This window comes from Capra hircus, chromosome 4 (genome assembly GCF_001704415.2).
Source record: "Capra hircus breed San Clemente chromosome 4, ASM170441v1, whole genome shotgun sequence".
NCBI lineage: Eukaryota > Metazoa > Chordata > Mammalia > Artiodactyla > Bovidae > Capra > Capra hircus.
In genome coordinates this window covers 53028812-53050701 of record NC_030811.1, presented here as the reverse complement: position 1 = coordinate 53050701, position 21890 = coordinate 53028812, and the positions used below count along the sequence as shown (strand labels likewise).

At 46.3% G+C, this 21890-nt stretch overlaps 1 protein-coding gene and 1 long non-coding RNA gene across 2 annotated transcripts in view; one reads left to right on the top strand and one right to left on the bottom strand.

Moving 5' to 3' along the window:
- Positions 1-617, bottom strand: part of LOC102190196 — a 33778-nt gene extending 33161 nt beyond the window's left edge. The window contains exon 1 of the long non-coding RNA XR_309950.3: positions 425-617. This is a non-coding gene — a long non-coding RNA (uncharacterized LOC102190196). The remainder of the gene's footprint in view (positions 1-424) is intronic.
- On the top strand, positions 16399-21585 carry TRIL (TLR4 interactor with leucine rich repeats). The gene has a single exon (XM_018047098.1). It carries the CDS (start codon positions 16890-16892, stop codon positions 19320-19322), a length of 2433 nt encoding a protein of 810 aa, XP_017902587.1. The 5' UTR covers positions 16399-16889; the 3' UTR covers positions 19323-21585.

Sequence of the window (21890 nt, the reverse complement as noted above, 5' to 3'; positions counted from 1 at the left end):
TGGTAGTATATTTTCAAAAACACTGGGATTTTGTTTTTAACATTGGGTCTATTTGCTGCTTTTTTGTTCGTTAATAGACAGTGATATATAGGCAATACATAAAATCTTTACACTAAGGTGCAATTATTTGTAGGCAAGACCTGCACCTTGTCAGGCTTCCAAGATGAAAACAAAAAAGCTGAAATTTGATTTGCTGACAAAATGTTCAACTATTTGAATTTAAACAGGAATTGATTGATGGAACATTTTAATACTTATATGCAAGTCCATGCAAGATGCTGCAGACCAGCATTTTTCAAACCTTATGGTGTGAAGGAATCAGCTGGCAATTTTGTTAACATGCAAATCTGGATTCATCAATCTAGGATGGGACCAGAGATTCTACATTTCTAACAAGCTGATGCTGTTGGTCCACAGAACTCACCTCAAACAGGAAGGTACACAGTAGAGGTCCTCAACCCTGACTGCATGCCATGGGAGAACCTAGAAGAAATAGAGTCCAGGTTCCACTTCAGATCAAGAGAACCAGGACATATGGGCATGAGATTCAAGTACTGCTAACTTATTTTAATGTTCTCAAGTGCTATCGGAGAAGGCAATGGCATCCCACTCCAGTACTCTTGCCTGGAAAATCCCACGGACAGAGGAGCCTGGTAGGCTGCAGTCCATGGGGTCGCTACTAGTCGAACACGACTGAGCGACTTCACTTTCACTCTTCACTTTCCTGCATTGGAGAAGGAAATGGGAACCCACTCCAGTGTTCTTGCCTGGAGAATCCCAGGGACGGGGGAGCCTGGTGGGCTTCCGTCTATGGGGTCGAACAGAGTCGGACACAACTGAAGTGACTTAGCAGCAGCAGCAGCAGCAAGTGCTATGCTTGGATATGGGCCACTGAAACGCACATGTTGAAGCTATAACCCCAATTTGACAGCATTTGGAGATGTGGCCTTTGGGAGGTAACCAGGCTTGGATGAAGTGATGAGGTGAGGACTTCGTAGTGGCATTTGTGTCCTTATAAGATATACCAGAAAGCTTGCTCTTCTGCTCAGCCACGTGAGACACAGTGAGAAGACAGCCATCTGAAAGCCAGAAGAGGCCTCACCAGAACCTGACTATGCTGGTATTCTGATCCTGCACTTTCAGCTTCCAGAACTGTGAGAAAATAAGTCTCTCTTGTTTAAGCCACACATGTGTGCCTGCTCAGCTGCTTCCGTCGGGTCCGACCCTTTGAGACCCTTTGGACTGTAGTCTGCCAGGTTCCTCTGTCCAGGGGATTTTTCAGGCAAGAATACTGGAGTGGGTTGCCATTTCCTCCTCCAGGGGATCCTCCCCACCCAGGGACTGAACCCGAGTCTCCTGCGTCTCCTGCACTGCATGCAGATTCCTTACCCGCTGAGCCACGGGGGCAGCTCCTGCACATCTGTATGGTATTAAAGTAAACCCATGCAGAATACTTTCTGGTTACAGAGGACTAACCTCCCTCTATAGCAGTAAGCTCAGGCTGCCATTCCATAACCAGAAGAAAGTCTGAATTTCAGTATCTAAGGGTAGAAGCCAGATGGTGTGCACCTCCTCATGGAGTGCCACATGAAACACACAACAGCATCCAAAATGAATTCTAGACAAAACTTATTAATGTGACTCGACCAAGCTCTTTGATGTAACTTCCGATTTACAGGAAATACAGGGAACAGAGGAGCAAGCTAGGTGATCACATGAGGAAGCAATCAGAAAAACACTGAGAAGGAAAATTAGTAGTTGAAAAAAAGGACTATTTTAGATTTAAAATACCTAAGGGACATACAAACCATTAAAAATGCTTGGCCCAGAACTAAATCCTGAGTTGGACAAACCAGCTTTAAGGAAATAGTTGGGGAACAACTAGGGTAATTTCAATATGACTGCAGTATTATCTGCTATGAAAATTTACTGATAGGGAAAGAGACAGATTATTAAAGGAAAACAAGCTGTTTATAACATCATGATAGTTTTAGTAAAAAAAAACTTATGTGTGTATAAAAATCTAAAATATGTATATAATAAAAGATTAACATATAAGTTTCTGGTTAGCGGCATATTAGTTTTCTATTGTTGCCACACAAACAACCAAAATTTGGTGGATTAAAACAATAAAAGTTTACTAGCTCACAGTTCTGTAAGTCAGAAGTCCACATGGTCTCATCTCACTGGACTAAAACCAAGGTGTTGGTAAGGCTGCATGCTTTCTGGAGATTCTAAGCATAATCCATTTCCCTGCTTTTTCCAGCTTCTAGAAGCTGCCCACACCCCCTGGCTCATGGTCCTTTCTTCATCTTCAGAGCCAGCTGCAGCAGCCTGAGTCTTTCTCACACCGCATCACCCTCAACTTTTCTTCTGCATCCCTCTTCCACTTCTTAGGACCTTTGTGGCAATCAGGCCCATCAGTATAACCCAGGATACCCACCCATCTCAATGTCAGCTATTAGCAGCCTTAATTTCATCTGCAACCATATTTCCCCTTTGCCACGTAATTTAACATGTTCACAAGTTCTGGGGATCGGACATAGATGTCTTTGAAGGACCATTACCAGCCTACCACAGTGAGAACACAGGGTTTATTTTCTTATTGTTGCTTATCTGTATATCTGGCTTTCCCCAATGCATATATATTCCTGTAATGACAAAAGTCTGTTATTCATTGAAAAATAAGTACAGTGATGGAGAGGAAATAATACCATAAGCAGTAATATAATGAAATCATGGCTGTACACCTATAGTAGGAACTTTTAAAAATGTGACCTAATTATATGTGAAAACATATTCGTGACTTGGAAATTTTCCACTGATGGAATCATATTAAAAAATGCTACAACTCAAACAATGTATATGAAATGGCAGATGACATATTCTGGAAAACGGTGTGTATCTGGAAAATGGTGTGTATCTGAAAAATGACTCTAACTGATGACAAAGATTCATGTGAAAAGCATGAATGACAACTCTCATAAAGCAGGAGTTCAAGTCCCAGCTCTGTCAGTCACCAGCTGTGCGGCCTTGTGCCAGTTATTTAACCTCTTCTTACTTCTACTTCATTACCTATAAAATGAAGCTAATAACTGTACTTTCCTCATGGGATTATTGAAGGATTAAATAATTTAAAACCTGTACAGAGTTTAGAACTATGCCTGGCACATAACAAACACTCTGTAAATGCTAGTCATTTTTGCTTATTATTCTGGCAGGTGTTTGTAGCCACCTGTCTCGAATGGAAACTCACTCTGGAATTTTAGTTGTGCTGGTACTTATAGTCTATCACCTCTAAATATCATGAAAGCCGTGCACTGATTATCAATGGGGTTCTTACACCCCAGGATACTAGAATAATTACTCTGAGGGTTTCAGTACTGGAGTTTTTCCCAAATGGCTGAGTTCCCAGGAAACACTCCCATCAGTGCTGGTACAGTGGCTAAATAATAATTGTGAAGCATCAACAGTTACTTAGCCCAGAATTATCAATATGACAAATGACATTTACAACTATGGGATTCTAACACCTGCATCTTGTTAGACAGAAAAGTCTAATAATTTGTTAGTTCTGACAATTTGCGGGGAAAGACAACAAGTTTTCCAGGAGGATGAGAGACTGGAGACAACTTCAGTATGTATCATTCTGCTTACTGTGAATTAGTATTAAACCAATAGGGTACTGGGAGTTGTTGAGATCAGTTCAGTTCAGTTCAGTCGCTCAGTCGTGTCCAACTCTTTGTGACCCCGTGAATTGTAGCACGCCAGGCCTCCCTGTCCATCATCAACTCCTGGAGTTTACCCAAACTCATGTCCATTGAGTCGTTGATGCCATCCAGCCATCTCATCCTCTGTTGTCCCCTTCTCCTCCTCCCCTAATCCCTCCCAGAGTCAGGGTCTTTTCTAATCAAGCACAAATGAAACACCACATTTGAAGAACTTTATCATTAATAAATCCTAGTGATATTGAATAATGTTCCATGGAAGAAAGGCAACAGATTCCTTAACTTTGAAAGCTGGACAGGATCTTCATGATCATTTTAAACCAGTGTGTCTCAGACTAGATTCATGTTCCTCTTTGCTACCTCTCATTTCTCTTGTGTTCTGCAGGATTTTTTCCCCAGCCTTTAACATGTTTTTGTACGCTGTGACTCTTGAAAACCAAGACCTGCTATATGACCCATCTTCACCACAGAACCTCCCTTCAGCCCTTATAATTTTTTAACTTCACAAGGGCCACTACTGATGATAAAAACCCTCTGGGTAAACACTGATGTATTATGACCACACTTCATCAAGCTTGACACTCAGAGCAGCCAAATGATTAATGGGTGAACTAAATGTTCACAGAGCTAGGTCAGAATCTAGGCCTGTTTGCACAGCTATCTGGAGAGAACCTGTGTCCTGCAGACCTTGGGCCCTGGGCCTGGGCAGCCTGGAATAGAGCAAGGGAACAATGAAAAGATGGAAACAACCCACAAGGAAAGGGAGAAGAGACTGTCACCTGAAAATGTGCCTTCCTCCTCTTCACCTTTCTGCTCAGCCAAACACTATCACAGGTCTACATTAAGAAAGATGCTGCTGTGTGTTACAGAGGATACCAAAAAGCTGCACGTGACACTTGGTCTTGCCCTGGAGGACCTTAAGATTATCACTGAAAAAGCACACACGAAGTTGAAATGCTAGCAACAAGCATATTTTTTCTAATTTTCCTAACACTTAAGAGTCTGTTCAGTTCAGTTGCTCAAGCCGTGTCCGACTCTTTGCGACCCCATGAATCGCAGCACACCAGGCCTCCCTGTCCATCACCAACTTCTGGAGTTCACTCAGATTCACGTCCATCGGGTCCGTGATGCCATCCAGCCATCTGATCCTCGGTCGTCCCCTTCTCCTCCTGCCCCCAATCCCTCCCAGCATCAGGGTCTTTTCCAATGAGTTAACTCTTCGCATGAGGTGGCCAAAGTACTGGAGTTTCAGCTTTAGCATCATTCCTTCCAAAGAAATCCCAGGGTTGATCTCCTTCAGAATGGACTGGTTGGATCTCCTTGCAGTCCAAGGGACTCTCAAGAGTCTTCTCCAACACCACACTTCAAAACCATCAATTCTTTGGCGCTCAGTCTTCTTCACAGTCCAACTCTCACATCCATACATGATCACAGGAAAAACCATAGCCTTGACTAGATGGACCTTAGTCGCCAAAGTAATGTCTCTGCTTTTGAATATGCTATCTAGGTTGGTCACAACTTTCCTTCCAAGGAGTAAGCGTCTTTTAATTTCATGGCTGCATTCACCATCTGCAGTGATTTTGGAGCCCCAAAAATAAAGTCTGACACTGTTTCCACTGTTTCCACATCTATTTCCCATGAAGTGATGGGACCAGATGCCATGATCTTCGTTTTCTGAATGTTGAGCTTTAAGCAAACTTTTTCACTCTCCTCTTTCACTTTCATCAAGAGGCTTTTTAGCTCCTCTTCACTTTCTGCCATAAGGGTGGTGTCATCTGCATATCTGAGGTTATTGATATTTCTCCCAGCAATCTTGATTCCAGCTTGTGTTTCTTACAGTCCAGCATTTCTCATGATGTACTCTGCATAGACGTTAAATAAGCAGGGTGACAATATACAGCCTTGACGTACTCCTTTTCCTATTTGGAACCAGTCTGTCGTTCCATGTCCAGTTCTAACTGTTGCTTCCTGACCTGCATACAGATTTCTCGAGAGGCAGGTCAGGTGGTCTGGTATTCCCATCTCTTTCAGAATTTTCCACAGTTTACTGTGATCCACATAGTCAAAGGCTTTGGCATAGTCAATAAAGCAGAAATAGATGTTTTTCTGGAACTCTCTTGCTTTTTCGATGATCCAGCGAATGTTGGCAATTTGATCTCTGGTTCCTCTGCCTTTTCTAAAACCAGCTTGAACATCAGGGAGTTCACGGTTCACATATTGCTGAAGCCTGGCTTGGAGAATTTTGAGCATTACTTTACTAGCATGTGCAATGAGTGCTATTGTGCGGTACTTTGAGCATTCTTTGGCATTGCCTTTCTTTGGGATTGGAATGAAAACTGTGGCCAGTTCTGTGGCCACTGCTGAGTTTTCCAAATTTGCTGGCATATTGAGTGCAGCACTTTCACAGCATCATCTTTCAGGATTTGAAATAGCTCAACTGGAATGCCATCACCTCCACTGGCTTTGTTCATAGTGATGCTTTCTAAGGCCCACTTGACTTCACATTCCAGGATGTCTGGCTCTAGATGAGTGATCACACCATCGTGATAAGCACTTTCAAATCAATTTCCCAAAATGTGTACTTTGGGCAAGTATGATTTGCCCCTTTTTATACATGAGAAAATGAACTGCTATCAGACAGACTATGACATGGTTCAAGGTCAGAGTCTTAGCAAGTGGTCTCCATCTTCTGATCACCCCATACTGATCATATGGGCGTTTTAGGACAAATCTTTGGATTTTGATGAAACCTGCATATGTTTTGGGTGTCATTTTTTTTTACACTGCATAGAGTAAATTGTTTGACTATATCCAAGATTTTTTAGATCATTAAGACTGATTTTTTAAAGGCTTGTAAGAAAAACCATTTGTAATAAGAGAATGAAGACAGGGCAGGGCAATGGACAAAGCAAGCATGAATATCGTATCATGTACTCTTTTTACCAAAGATTTTTAAATGCAAAAACACATGCTTATCATAGAAAATTTTGACTGCAGAGAAAAGTAGAATAAAAAAAACATCTGTTCTCTCATCAACTAATGCAGAGCAGTGTTCAGCCATCCCTCACTCCCCTAATTTTTAAAGTTATACAAACTATAAAACTGACAATTCACATAAAGATTTTGAAGATTTTTTAGTTCTAAATATCTTTAAGTGGTAACAATCTTTTTTTTTTGCAATCTACAATGTATCATAGCAGACCATGAAAAAAGCATTCAGGTTTGAGGTATATCAATTATATTTTGGAAATTAAATAGGGATGCATAGAAGCTGGAGGAGTGTCCTTACAGATCCATTAGCATTCTACCAACAGAAATGTTTGATCCTACTTACAATGCTGGGGCTGAAACCTTTGATCTTGAGTCCCACTCCAGCATATGGTGCTACTAAGCATAATCAAAGTGCAAATCTTTATAGAAATTACAGAGACTAAAAAGAGGATGGAGGCTTCCTTCCTCTAATTTCCTTTCCTGCCATGTCTCTGGTCCTAAATAAAAAACATTTGGTCTTTTGATGAAATCTGTAAATAGTTTGAGGGTATTTTACACTGTATATAGTCAATTACTTGACTGTACAAGATGATTTCCATTACTGAGATTGACAATGTTTCTCGCCAGGATAATCGAGTCCCAGTTTTCGAAACTGCTTCCCTTATTTTGGCCCCATATAGTGACATGAAAATAAGGAGATATCTATATTTCTGGAGGACTTCTTTTTTGGAAGGGGTACTTGACATGTGTACATCCAGATTCTGCCAAGAAGTCTTTGAACATTTACAGGATGAGTTGCTAACTCTTGAAGACAATACACTTCAAAAGAGCTGTCCCCCTGCAAATATTTTTAAGCCATTACTGACAACAATTCAGACGAAGTTGTGAAAAAATGGTATTTTTTATGAAATCCCCTTCAGATACTTCTCTCAGCCCACTAAAGAGAGTGGGAGGCAATTTCTGATTTAAAATTTGTAAACAAAACTCATGTTCTGTTAAGGTGAACGTCTTTGCCCTCTTCCCCAATGTCACGTTGTTCAGTCTCAGTGACTGTGATGCACCTGGATTCAGACAGACAGGCCTCAGGCAAGTCTGCAGTTTGGAAGAACATGGACCCAGGATGACTCTGTGTGTTGTTTCTCATGGTGACTGATTACTGCACCCAAGTCTTACTCAAATTGTTTTTAATAATGTAGTTATTAAGGAAAAAAGACTAAAGCACCATTGAAAAAGTTCAGTCAAGTGCAGGCAAGTCCACTCTCAGCTAGTGGGCACTGGTTGGCCTCTGTCTGCCCTGACTGGGCAGTGCCAAACCTGGTTGGTTGGTGCTCTTATTGGACGAGTTGCTAAGTATTTTAACTATCACTTTGAACTGGCCTCATTAGTTGTACATATAGGCATGTATCAACATGGCACCCAGCAAGGTCCAACTATAAAGTCCTGGGGTCAGAAGTCAAAGGTTTAGATTGTGATCTGAATTCTGTCATTACAGTGGTGGATCATCCCAGAAGTTAGCCAACTCCTTTAATTCTTAGCATCCTTGGCTCCAAATTAGGGATATGAGTGCTGCTGGGTGCTTACTTGCTCAATCATGTCCAACTCTTTGCAATCCCATGGATTGAACCATGGGCTGCACCTGTACCCTGCCAGGCTCCTCTGTCCATGGGATTCTCCAGGCAAGAATATTGGAATGGGTTACAGTTTTCTTCTCCAGGAAATCTTCCTGACGCAGGGATTGAACCCACGTCTCCTGCATCTCCTGCACTGGCAGGCGGATTCTTTACCACTGAGCCATCTGGGGCTTCCTGGGGATATGACTAATCCTCACTTAGTCGCCTTATGAGACTTAGGTTGAGGTTGAAACCAGATATTAGATGTGAAAGCATTCATTTTTAAAATTTTTTATTAATTCAAAGAAATCTGTAGTAATTGTACATCATTTGGAAAATGCCAAAGTGTAGGATGTGAACAATTATTCATTTTCTCACCATGTAAAGAACACCTGTGAACGTTTCAAAAAGTTTCTTCTAGCTTTTTATAAAAACCGTTTGACAATTCAACAATAGTTGCTGGTTCCACAAAAATGAAATAAAACAAGGTTGATGTCTTCCAGCTGGGTGGGGATAGCAAATGGTTCAGTTCAGTTCAGTTCAGTCGCTCAGTCGTGTCCGACTCTTTGCAACCCCATGAATCGCAGCCCGCCAGGCCTCCCTGTCCATCACCAACTCCCAGAGTTCACTCAGACTCACGTCCATTGAGTCGGTGATGCCATCCAGCCATCTCATCCTGTCGTACCCTTCTCCTCCTGCCCCCAAACCCTCCCAGCATCAGGGTCTTTTCCAATGAGTCAGCTCTTCGCATCAGGCGGCCAAAGTATTGGAGTTTCAGCTTTAGCATCAGTCCTTCCAATGAACACCCAGGACTGATCTCCCTCAGGATGGACTAGTTGGACCTCCTTGCAGTCCAAGGGACTCTCAAGAGTCTTCTCCAACACCACAGTTCAAAAGCATCAATTCTTCAGTGCTCAGCTTTCTTTATAGTCCAAGAAATCCAAATGAAAGAATCGTGAAAAGCTGTCCCATATCATGCAACTACAGGTCTGATTCCTGGAAGTGATAAATATTTCAGTATTTAGGAATTTGTTGTTGTTGTTGTTCAGTTGCTCAGTTGTGTCTGACTCTTTGCGACCCCATGGACTACAGCACATCAGGCTTCCCTGTTCTTCACCATCTCCCAGAGCTTGCTCAAACCCATGTCCATTGAGTTGGTGATGCCATCCAACCATCTCATCCTGTCATCCGCTTCTCCTCTTGCCTTAGGAAAAAGGAACACTTTTATACCTAAATCATTTCCTTATGCTACTGACTTGATTATATTTTAGGGAGAACATCATTAAATTACTGCTATAAAATTTCAGGTACACAAAAATACTCTATGCTGTAACCATAAACAATATGTGTGTGTGTGTTCAGTCACTCAGTTGTGTCCAACTCTTAGTAGCCTACTAGGCTCCTCTGTCCATGGGCTTTCCCAGGCAAGAATATTGGAATGGGTTGCCGTTTTCCCCTCCAGGAGATTTTCCCAACCCAGGGATCGAACCTGCATTGATAGGCAGATTCTTTACCACTGAGCCATGTGGGAAGCCCCCAAAATATGTGAATTTGACTTATTTCCTAAGTTATTATGCTCAGCTAATAACCATCTCTCCCTTTTTAGCTTGCCAGAGGGCCCACATTTTACTGTAGTTTTATAGATAGGCAATCTGTTTGTACATGTTGGTTTCAAATAATCAGGCATCTCTGAAATGATGGATAAGGACATTCCTTGGACATAAAATCCTTGGACTTTTTCCGAAGACGTAATTTTCCTGAACTGTTAGAAACACCTTGTAAATGGCCTTAGACACAGACAGTATTATGTGGACTGATACTTTCTACAAAGATTTTACTTTATTACTTTCTTCTCAAAAGATAATTGCTATGAGCATAGCATATGGCACTCGTGTGTTTATTTATGATGACACCGTCCTCCTAAATTATCGTCTTAAATACATTTAACTCCCCAAACATCCTGAGCTCCCAGAAGGCACGGGCTTTGCCTACTCTGTCGATCCCCAAGCTCCTAGCAAAGAAGACACTGAAATGTTTGAAAAAGCATGTAAGAATTCTTGTTCAGTCACAATACCTAAGATGATATCTGGGAATGTGCTAAATAAAGATCCCTAGGCCCTATTCTGGAGGTTCTTAATCAGATTGTCTGATGGTGGGCCTAGGGTCCTGTATTTTTAATAAGCTCCTTGGTTTCTTCCTTGTAAAATGGGGATAAAAGTAGGCCCTACCTCACAAGGTAATTGTGGAAATGAATGAGTTATTTCATGCAGTGTTCAGACCACTGCCTGGCCCTTAGCACTACACCAGTGCCCACGTTACTACTGTTGTTATTAGGATATGATCAGCCCATCATGAACAGGTGCTCAGGAAATAGTGTCTATTAACTTTCTCAAACTTAAGTGTGCATAAACATCAGCCAATGGCTTATCAATGCAGGTGCTGGGGCCTTGCCCCCTGAGATTCTGATTTAATAAGGCTAATACCTAGCCAGGAATCTGCATTCCTATATTCCCTATATAAGGGAAAATAAAGAATCAGCAGATAAACTATAAACCAGTAATTCTCTTATTCACATTCCTGACCCTCAAGGCAAAGAAACTTGCCTTTCTGACTGGGGCTAAAAGGGGGCTCAATTCAGATAAAGAAAGCTTTTTTGGGGGGTGGGGTTCATCTGATAGCATGCCAAGGGACCACTGGGACTCTCAACTTACTTCATCTGTGTCTGTCTGGCATTGGCTCATGAGGGGTGAAGAGACAGCTGCCTTCCCTGAGTACACTGGGGATGCTGCTCCAGCAGAGCTTGGCAAATCCACCTCTCCCTGCAGTGGGGAGCAAGGCCTGAGCTCTCCTCCCCCTAACCTGTCCTTCCCCAGAGCAGTTCTGGGCCAACTCACACCAGCTCCAGAGGCTGCTGAAGACAGGGCCTGGAATCCTTCCCACCTCTAGAGCTGAAATTCAAGGGAACCACAGTTGCTTGAGAAGAAAGTGTGTACATCCCTGGCAAGCCCAAGATTCCAAGTCTGGGCAAGAAGAGCCAAAATCCCTCATGCCACATATATGCGTCATGGAACCAGCCCAGACTTGCTTTTGCTTCTGACCTTTGCAAATTCCCCCCAGTGTGCCTGAGATTTAAAGGGCAAATTTTCCAAAAGTAAAATGACAGTGCTCTTGTTTCTCTTACAAATAGCTTTCCTTCCTGGATTTCTCTTTCTTGTGATTATGCAAATTATACACTTAAGCATAATCAATACTTGACTCTCCTGGAACCTGATCAAGCTGGGATCCATCCATAAACAGAGACATTACATACTTAAGAGATAGTCATTTAAATGGAGACAACTCTGTCCTTGCTCTAGCTAAAAATTATTGCTTTTTATAGAAAATGAGGTATAGGCTATGTTATAATAAAGTAGAATTTACATTTTAAAAAATACTTTCAACTTCTGTAATTTTTCTCCTTGTTCTTTAATCCAAGCACACGTTCTTTCTTCTCCTAAAATGCTACAGAGGAACAGACCTGTCTCCAGTGTTTGAAAAGCTTGAGGTTAGAGCACTGGTCCATGGTTCCTCCTCTTAGCTCTGGCTCCTGGAATGTCACGAGGAGTTTCCTGGAGGCCTCCCAGGCATTAGAGTGGAAATCCTAGCCCACACCTCCATATTCTTTTGACAGCTGCCCTTTAGCCTCCTCTTGGCCCTAGGGATATATTCACTTGTGGCATGACTGGTCTCCAAGAGGACAGAAAGTCCTGCAGAGAATTGGACAATTAAGTAAAGAACTCCAGGGTCTCAGGAACCCTGAACAGGAGTGGGGACATAGGCAGTGGGTAGGTACATATCTCTGGAAGCTTGAAATCGACATCCTGCTCTTATGGGGAGGGATACAACCAGAGAAAGATTGGACACAGCCCTCTGAAGTCCAGGGTCAAGTGCAGGTCCAGGAGTGGTACCATATATGTGGTTATCTATACAATGCTTGCAAGTGTGTTATATAAGTGAATGCCTTAGTCTAGATGTTCCATCAACACACGCCCCAGAGAAACCTCTGTCAGAGATTCCAAGGTATGAAATGTTAAGAACTAGATAGATAACATTTTCTTTGTGGAGCATTGGGAGAGGTATCTCTTGATGTTGCCCTGCAAATGTGATTATGTCAACTCCCAGCTGAAAACCTTAAAGGGGAATAAGGCTCTATTTATTTGGAAGTCATTGTATGAGCAAGGTTTCTTGTTACTGTTTAAAAAACACAGATGTCGGGTGCTTCTCTGGTTGTCCAGTGGTTGAGATATTGCTTTCCAATGCAGGAGGTACAGGTTCAATCCCTGGGCAGGGAGCTAGGATCCCACATGCCTCCCAGCCAAAAAAAACCAAAACATAAAACAGAAGCAATACTGCAACAAATTCAGTAAAGACTTTAAAAATGGTCCACATCAAAAACGTGTTTAAAAAATAAAAATAAAAGGTTTAAAAAACAAACAAACAGCAACAACAAAAAAAAAACAGATGTCAAAAGAATTTCACCAACAAAGATTTAGACAGAAGATTTGAAGGTTTCTAAGTCACTCTCTGGCACTGGTCCCCAGGTTTCGCCTCCTCCTTCCCCGCTAGCCATCACGTAGGTAGTACTCAGCACTGACCTCCTCTGAAAGGCTTCCTCAAGCCCTCAGTCCAGCCAGGTGCTCCTCCTCAGGGCTCCCACAGCTCTTAGCACCTGGCACTGCAATTGCTCCCCGCCCGGCAGCCTCTCCACCCTCCTAAATTGCTACACCCTGAGGTCTGGCCCCGTGTCTTACCAGCACTGCATTCCCACGGCTCATGCTGGGATTTGACACATGCGAAATTCTCCCTAAATACTTCTTGCCTGATCACCAACAGCAATATGGAGCTGCTTTTATAGCTCTTCACTACCAGAGGCTCTAAGTACTAAAGAATTCAGGTAAAGGTTTAACTCCTGGAAGAGACAGATGGTCTGAAAATAAATCAAACACTTGAATATGTAGCATTGCAGACATGGAGACCACCGGGGGCACGTACAGATATCACATATGTGTGCTTTGCAGTTTTTAATCTCATTCATTTGTTAAGCTGACCTCAGGTTACATGCCTTAAAAAAGGAAGCATTTCTTTAAAAGTTGGCAATCATGCTTCTTCATAAAGAACATATATGTACCTATACACACGCACACACTCACTCACTCACACACACACTTCATCTGCAGATTTCAAAATTTTACCCTTACTGAAATTAGATTGACGGTGCTAGGGACACCTATCAGAAACTTTCTAGTCACTTGAAATTTGGCACACTATACCTATTTTAAACAATGTTAACCACAAGGGGCAGATGGGTTACTTCAAGAAAACAGAGTGCTATGGAAAACCAGTTGTCCTTTGACATGAAACCACAGATGATATTATTTCTATCTGTAATCCAGGACTACTGGTTGAAATATTAAGCACTGGGCAATAAAAAATACTGAACATCTGCAGGGGTCTGACAGCAACCCATTCCAGTATTCTTGCCTGGAGAATCCCATGGACAGAGAGGCCTGGTGGGCTACAGTCCATAGGGTTGCAAAGAGTCAGACATGACTGAAGTGACTTAGCAAGGCACCTCACAGCAAGACTCTGATAACTGTGTACAACTCACTTAAGTGTTAGTCACTCAGTTGTGTTCGACTCTTTGTGACCCCATGGACTATAGCCCACCACACTCCTCTGTCCATGGAATTCTCCAGGCAAGAATACTGGAGTGGGTTGCTATTTCCTTCTCCAGGACAACTCACTTAGAGGCATCTAAATATAAAGGAAAGCCATTCTCAGTTGAGTAAGTGATTAGTCCAAACTGCAGTGGCCTCTGGGGGAATGACCCTGCTGTCCTCCTTTGTGCTGTGCTGTGCTTAGCTGCTTCATTCATGTCCAACTCTTTGTGACCCCATGGACTGTAGCCTGCCAGGCTCCTCTGTCCATGGGATTCTCCAGGCAAGAATATTGGAGTGGGTTGCTATGCCTTCCTCCAAGGGATCTTCCCAACCCAGGCTCGAACCCAGGTCCCCTGTATTGCAGGAGGAATCTTTATCATCTGAGTCACCAGAGAAGCCCAAGAATACTGGAATGAACAGCCTTCACTCTGGATATTTTCCTGGAAGAGCCAGGAGAAGAAGAGTCTGATTTCTGCTGCTGCTTCTTCCACGTCACACCTCTCAGTCTCTGACCTCTTTCCTGCTCAGAAGGCTGCCATCCCCATGCTGGGGACTCAAAAGTAGATGCTGCCACAGCTCCATCCCAAGTAGTGGCTCAACTGGAAAGCTAGCAGCTTCTTAGTTTTTTCCCCTCTGAAAAGTTGAGTGACCTCTGTTGCCAGCAAGGATTGAGGCCCTTCCAGAAGCTTCTGGGGCCCAGATTAGGAGAACTTGTTCTACATGGTGCAAGCTTGGGCCTTACCCTCTAGGGCACCAGACCTTCATAAGGAGGACTGGAGTCAAGAACTAAAAGATTTCAGAGGTTTCTCACAATGAGAACTAAAACCCCAAATACCAAACCACCTGACCAACTTCATCTTTTCATCTTGTTCAGAAAGACACTTTTTACTTCCTCAAGTTTATCTTTTACTAGAAATCTCACAACAAATACAAGCAAACTTTCCCTGCTCACTGTGCCCTGAATGGAGATTTTTACTACCTACCTACCTTCCATTTTCCAGTGCCATCTCTCTGGTCCCTGCTCATCCATAACTCCTCACTGACTACGCTGCCAAGGGTCTTGTCTTTCTATAAATTCACCTGCCTGCATGAGTTGCTAAATGAGGCAATTAATCAGCATCAACACTGGAATTATTCAAAATCACCTGTATCTCAGCAGCTTTCTCATTCTACAGCCTTAGTTTCTTATTTAATCTTTCCTGTCTTGTCCCCCTTACTAGATTGTCAGCCTCTTCAGGTGAAGATATGTCTGCTTTAATTTTCCATACAGTAGGTCCTTAAAATCTTTTTTTCTGAACACCCTGGGATGAAGGTAAGGGATAGCTTTCAGGAACAAACAGTAATTAAGAGCTCTTCCTTGCCCTTCTCATTCTCAGTGGGGGCTGCCCTGAATGGAGCCATTAATAAATACTCCACTCCCCATGGATAATAAATGTTCAGACTTCCCCAAACGAATCAGGTCTGAAAAACTGGGGGCCAAAAAACTTTGAAGATTGCTGCAAACCCAGGCATAAAGGGGGAGGGCCCAGCTATAGGAGTAACCAGAGGGTCTGTGCAGGTTAGTATACACACAAACACACGTACGTGTAGGGCTTGTCCCAAGGGCTCTAAGACTACAGGAGAATTAATGGGACTAAATCACCAAAATGTGACAAGACACTTTCACGGTGGTAGAACCAGTTCTGAGGTTTCTTCACGTTCTTGCCTACAGCAACGCAAAGCAGCTACTCTGTTCAGATCCCTAAAAGGTGGGCGATGCCTCTCCTGGACTGTCGGCCACCAGTACAAGGATGTCAAAAACCCAAACACGCAACCTAGCCACTTCCGACAGTGGCCCACCGGCGGCTCTTGGCAGACAGCCTTGTGCGCCCCAAACTTCGAGGAGATCGCTGGCGGATTCCGTGCTGCCCGAACTTCTTGCAAGGGGCCACCTGGAAGAGCAAGTGTCTTAAAAATGAATAAGACGAGCTGCACTCCCACTGCTTCGAAGCGACTGGTGTGTTAAGTCTAAAATAAAAAGGTTTCTGTCTGCAAATCCCGTTTGCTCCCCCGGTAATCCATCCCCGCCCCCAGTCCGGCGTGTCCGACCCGTACAGCTGTTTTTAATCCCTACTTTTCTCACTTGGCGTCCCTGGCTAGCGTTGACCAGACGCGGAGCCCCACTTAGCGTTTCCTCCTCCCCCTACCCGGGTCTGTCCTCCCTCCGCCGTCTCCTTTTTCTCCGCCTGCATCCCCGGGGGCAGAGTGTGGGAAGAACGAATTTCCGCCCGGTTTGCTCTCCACTCGCCGACTTGGGTCCCTTCCGGACGCAGCCTGCACACCCCCGGCTCCTCCCGGGGCTGTTCCACCGAGGTTGCGCTATCGCTCCCGCACCCGGAGCGAAGAGGCGCGGGCTGCTGGGGCTAAGCCACCGGGGCTCAGCAGCCAAGCCGCGCCCAGAGGAGCTCTTGGAAGGGCTCCCGCCCTGCAGCTGGGGAATCCGCTCGGCAGGGAGAATCCGTGCCAGGGAATCCAGCTCTCCGGACTCAAGCTGCAAACAAAAAGCTCAGGTCTTGCTCCCTCCCTCTGTTTCCCCCACCCCCACCCCGACGCGCACCCGGAGAAACAGTTTTCGGCAGAAATGCAACAAGTAGCACCCGGAGCTCGCAGAGCGCCCTGCGCCGCCTGACTTGGCCCGGCAAAGCCCGCCTGCAGAGACCCGGGCCAGCCACCGGACAAAGGGCGGAGGAGGGGCTGGACAGCACTGCGAAGTCCGAAAGAGGCCATTTAGCGACTCTGGCCAGGCCAAGGGGAATGCAGAGGAGACACAGAGCCGGCGGGCCAAGAGGACGATCCGGCCGCAGCACGCAGGGCGGGCGGCGATGGAGGCTGCCCGCGCCGTGCGCTTCCTCCTCGTGGTGTGCGGCTGCCTTGCGCTCCCGCCGTGGGCCCAGCCGGTGTGTCCGGAGCGCTGCGACTGCCAGCACCCCCAGCACCTCCTGTGCACCAACAGAGGGCTCCGCGCCGTGCCCAAGACCAGCTCGCTACCGAGCCCACAGGACGTGCTCACCTACAGCCTCGGGGGCAACTTCATAACCAACATCACGGCCTTCGACTTCCACCGCCTGGGGCAGCTCAGACGGCTGGACCTGCAGTACAACCAGATCCGCTCGCTACACCCCAAGACCTTCGAGAAGCTCTCGCGGCTGGAGGAGCTCTACCTGGGCAACAATCTCTTGCAGGCGCTCGCCCCGGGCACCCTGGCCCCGCTGCGCAAGCTGCGCATCCTCTACGCCAACGGGAACGAGATCGGTCGCCTCAGCCGCGGTTCCTTCGAGGGCCTGGAGAGCCTGGTCAAGCTGCGACTGGACGGGAACGCCCTGGGGGCGCTGCCGGATGCCGTCTTTGCCCCCCTGGGCAACTTGCTCTACCTACACCTGGAGTCCAACCGGATCCGCTTTCTGGGCAAGAACGCCTTCGCCCAACTGGGGAAGCTGCGCTTTCTCAACCTCTCTGCCAACGAGCTGCAGCCCTCCCTACGCCATGCGGCCACCTTCGCACCGCTGCGCTCCCTCTCCACCCTCATCCTCTCGGCCAACAACCTGCAGCACCTAGGGCCGCGCGTCTTCCAGCACCTGTCGCGCCTCGGCCTACTTTCACTCAGGGGCAACCAGCTCACGCACCTCGCGCCCGAGGCTTTTTGGGGGTTAGAGGCCTTACGCGAGCTGCGCCTGGAGGGCAATCGGCTGAGCCAGCTGCCTGTGGCACTGCTGGAACCTCTGCATAGCCTGGAGGCGCTGGACCTGAGCGGCAATGAGCTGTCGGCTCTGCACCCCACTGTCTTTGGCCGCTTGGGCCGGCTGCGTGAGCTCAGCTTGCGCGACAACGCGCTCAGCGCCCTCTCCGGGGACATCTTCGCAGCCAGCCCGGCCCTCTACCGGCTGGATCTAGACGGCAATGGCTGGACCTGTGACTGCCGGCTGCGGGGTCTGAAGCGCTGGATGGGCGACTGGCACTCACAGGGCCGGCTCCTCACCGTTTTCGTGCAGTGTCGCCACCCTCCGGCCCTGCGGGGCAAGTACCTGGATTACCTGGATGACCAGCAACTGCAGAACGGGTCTTGCACAGATCCCGCGTCCTCGGTTCCCCCGATTGCCGACAACAAGCGGCGGCCCCTACCCACAGCTCCAGGGGAGGCGGTGGCGCCCCCTGCAGGTGCCCTCGCGGAGGAGCTGCTGCCGCAGCCACAGCCACAGCAGCGGAGTCGAGTTCTGCCAGGGATGGCCTGGGATGGGGCGGCCAGGGAGCTTTCGGGTAACCGCAGCTCCCTAAGGCTGAGTCGGCGGGGCCCAGGCCTCCAGCAGCCGGGCTCCAACGCCGCTGCTGCCGCGGGCACGGCGCCACACCCGCTGGACCTCCTCGAGAAGCCTGAGCGGGCACGTCCGACTCCGTCGGATTCTGGCCCCGCGGAACCCACCCAGACGGCCACGCTCTCCTCTGCGCCCGCCGGCGACCCCTGGCAGCGCGCGGCGAAACAGCGCCTGGCGGCGCAGCAGCAGGAGAGCGCCGCCCAGTCCGACGGCGGGGTCGGCCTGCCGCCGCTGGTATCCGACCCATGTGACTTCAACAAGTTCATCCTGTGCAACCTGACGGTGGAGGCAGTGGGCGCCGACAGCGCCTCGGTACGCTGGGCTGTGCGCGAGCACCGCAGCCCAAGGCCGCTGGGCGGCGCGCGCTTCCGCCTGCTCTTCGACCGCTTTGGCCAGCAGCCTAAATTCCACCGCTTCGTCTACCTGCCCGAGCGCAGCGACTCGGCCACGCTGCGCGAGCTGCGCGGAGACACCCCCTACCTGGTGTGCGTGGAGGGCGTCCTCGGTGGTCGGGTCTGCCCGGTGGCTCCCCGCGACCACTGCGCGGGGCTGGTCACCCTGCCAGAGCCTGGGAGCCAGGGCGGCGTTGACTACCAACTGCTGACCTTGGCCCTGCTGGCCGTCAACGCGCTGCTGGTGCTCCTGGCCTTGGCAGCCTGGGCGTCGCGCTGGCTGCGGAGGAAGCTGCGGGCTAGGCGGAAGGGCGGGGCTCCCGTCCACGTTCGCCACATGTACTCTACCCGACGACCTCTGCGCTCCATGGGCACTGGCGTGTCCGCCGACTTCTCTGGCTTCCAGTCGCACCGGCCGCGCACCACCGTGTGCGCGCTCAGCGAAGCGGACCTCATCGAGTTCCCGTGCGACCGCTTCATGGACAGCGGGGGCGGCGGCGCAGGCGGCAGCCTGAGGCGGGAGGACCATCTCCTGCAGCGATTTGCCGACTAGGTAGATCCAGGGCCTCCTGGGGCTGTGGAGACCATCTCCTTGGCCCTGGGGAGCCGCCTATCCGCGGGCCCCAGCAACCCACCTCAGGGGAAGATCTCCTTTTATCAGACCTTCTCTCTTCTCCCTTTTGGGCATTTGCCAGAAGGGCCAAAGAATGATAGCAGCTAAATCCGCACCACCAGCCAAATCCCGAGACTCGCTCATGAAGTAAATGGTTGGTGTTGGTGGTCAAGACCAAGAATAAGGGACAAATGGATGGTGGGGTCAAGAGACTGGAAGCCTTCTTTTCTACGTTGGTGCAGCTGTGAGAATGGACTTGTTTAATGCAGTAGTCTGGCCTCGGGGGTAGAAAAGGGTACTCGTTGCCCCCTACGTGGCCATGAAAGAATTGGATGCTTGTGTTTTTGTTTGTTGGAGTTTTGTTTCTATTTAAGGAAAAAAAGAACGTATTACCATTACACAGGTAGCTTGGCAACTGACTCCACTGGTCTGGCGGTCTCTGCCAAGAAGGGTGATGTTGTAAACAGGTGGTGAAGTTTAACACACTCATGGAGGGACTCTTGTTGACTGATAGAACGTTCAGGATAACTTAATGTTTAAATAATTAGAGATGCTACTTTTTTTTTTTTTTTTTCAAAAATGTGAAGATTTCTGACATTTAACAAACTGACCAGTAAACTCAAGGACCGTTTTAGTTGAGCAGGGCAGTTCAACTATTTTTCTTTTAACATTAACACCACGAAAACATTTGCTGACCTTTGGGTTAATTAAGATTACAAAGTTTCTCAGGAGGAGGCTGCATGCAAGACTTCTCTGTAGGGGTTGCTCCTGTGGCTTTTTAAATTTTATTTTTTAAACTTTCATGTGGAAAAGGAAATTTCAATGCCAGACTCCATAAAAGAATGTAAGGTGTACATAACTGATGACCCAATAGAGAATGCCATCGTTCTGGTTCGCTTTACCACATCTCTGATGACCTGTCCAGGTTGGAGTAAATGTGATGTGGTACTTCTCATGTTTTTATTGGTAACACGCAGTTGACTGTGCCATACTTTTCTTGAACTGCACAGTTAAGTGATTAAGGTAATTTCCTGATAGGAGGTGAGCAAAAGGTGACTTGCAATTGATAGTGAAATGTTTGATCACGTTATTGTCTTATATGAAAGAGTGGGGAGGGGTGAAAAAAACTGTACATCAGTGGTTGTATGTTTCTACTAAAACCAGATTGTTAGGAATACTTAAACCTCACTGTGAAATAATTATATATTTTGCAAATTAATCCCTCCACTACCCAGTGGTTTTTTTTCCCCCATGTTATTAAAACTTACCTTTTAGTTAATAATTGCAGTATTTTTTTAAAATGTTTTTGTTTTAAACTTAGGGTTAGTCTTTATTTGTTCAGTTGTTTTCAACTCTTTGGGATACTTTCATTCCTTGATATTTATGAAAGTAGATGTTTATCACTAGATGTAGTGCTTTGGTTTACATGAATAATTTTGTGTGTGGTCTAAAAACACAGTCACTTAGAAGATGTACAAGATGGTTTTATTCATCGTGGTTACAGATTCATTGGCAGCAGGGTGCTGGGGAAGCCACTGCAAAGGTGCTAAGGCTAACAGTGAATTTTCTGTTTAGGGCCTTAAGCCCCCGAGGGTCCTGAAGACTCAGGGAATCTGTCATATTCCAGAGGTCCTTCAACCCCACTTCACCCCTTTTCCGTTTTGTCTCCATTGAACCAGGCCTGCCTTGTCCCAACAGCTGAGTAGGGATTTTAATGAACTGATCTTTGTTTATGTTTAGATGAGTAAATGTCCAGACCACTTAAAGTACAGCTGCTTTTCTGGCAGTCTTATCTGTGGGGCCCAAACTTAATAAACTACAGGAAATAGACTGTCATTCTTAGTTTGTGGCCACGGCTTGCTTCAGATTTTGAGCCTTGGGAGAAGCGGAGTTTGCTCTTATTTGCAACCTTGTGGTTATCTTGCACCTTTTGTGCTCCTACCTTTTTCATTCAGAGAGCAATTGCATTTCTTAGCTCTTGCTTTTTTTACCCAGCAATGTAATAAAGTGAGTCCCTTTGAAAGTCTGAAACAGACCTCTGGTTCTTCCTATCACCTACCCTTTCAACTGCAGAAATCACTGAAAATGGTTAATGCCTGAATCCATGTAAAAACTCTTTCACTGGAAAGTCTTTCAGTGGGAAATAAATAAATGTTATACATTGTTATGTTCAGTTATGTCAATAAACCCACTTACTAATGGAGATGTTTTCTTGTTGGAGTTTCCAAATATTTCACAGCCTTTCATAACGGTACACTGAATTTTTATACAGCAGTTTTCATCAATGAAGATGAAACAAACTGGAAGTCTTTCTGTCCTCTTTCACTGTCTTTTAGTTTCCATTTCCAAGCGGAGTGTGGGCTTTCTTTTTAAGAAATGCTTGTGACTTTCTTCCCAAAGAAACAATGAGATGGCTTTAGAAGCAGGTGGTCCGCCATGATGTGAAAATGCTGTCAAAACAGCAGTGACAGCAAATTAATGGGTCTCAGCAGGTTCCAGTTGTTTAAA

What these genes read in the sequence shown, in the direction of transcription:
- TRIL (XM_018047098.1), top strand. Translation starts at nt 16,890, where the DNA reads ATGGAGGCTGCCCGCGCCGTGCGCTTCCTCCTCGTGGTGTGCGGCTGC.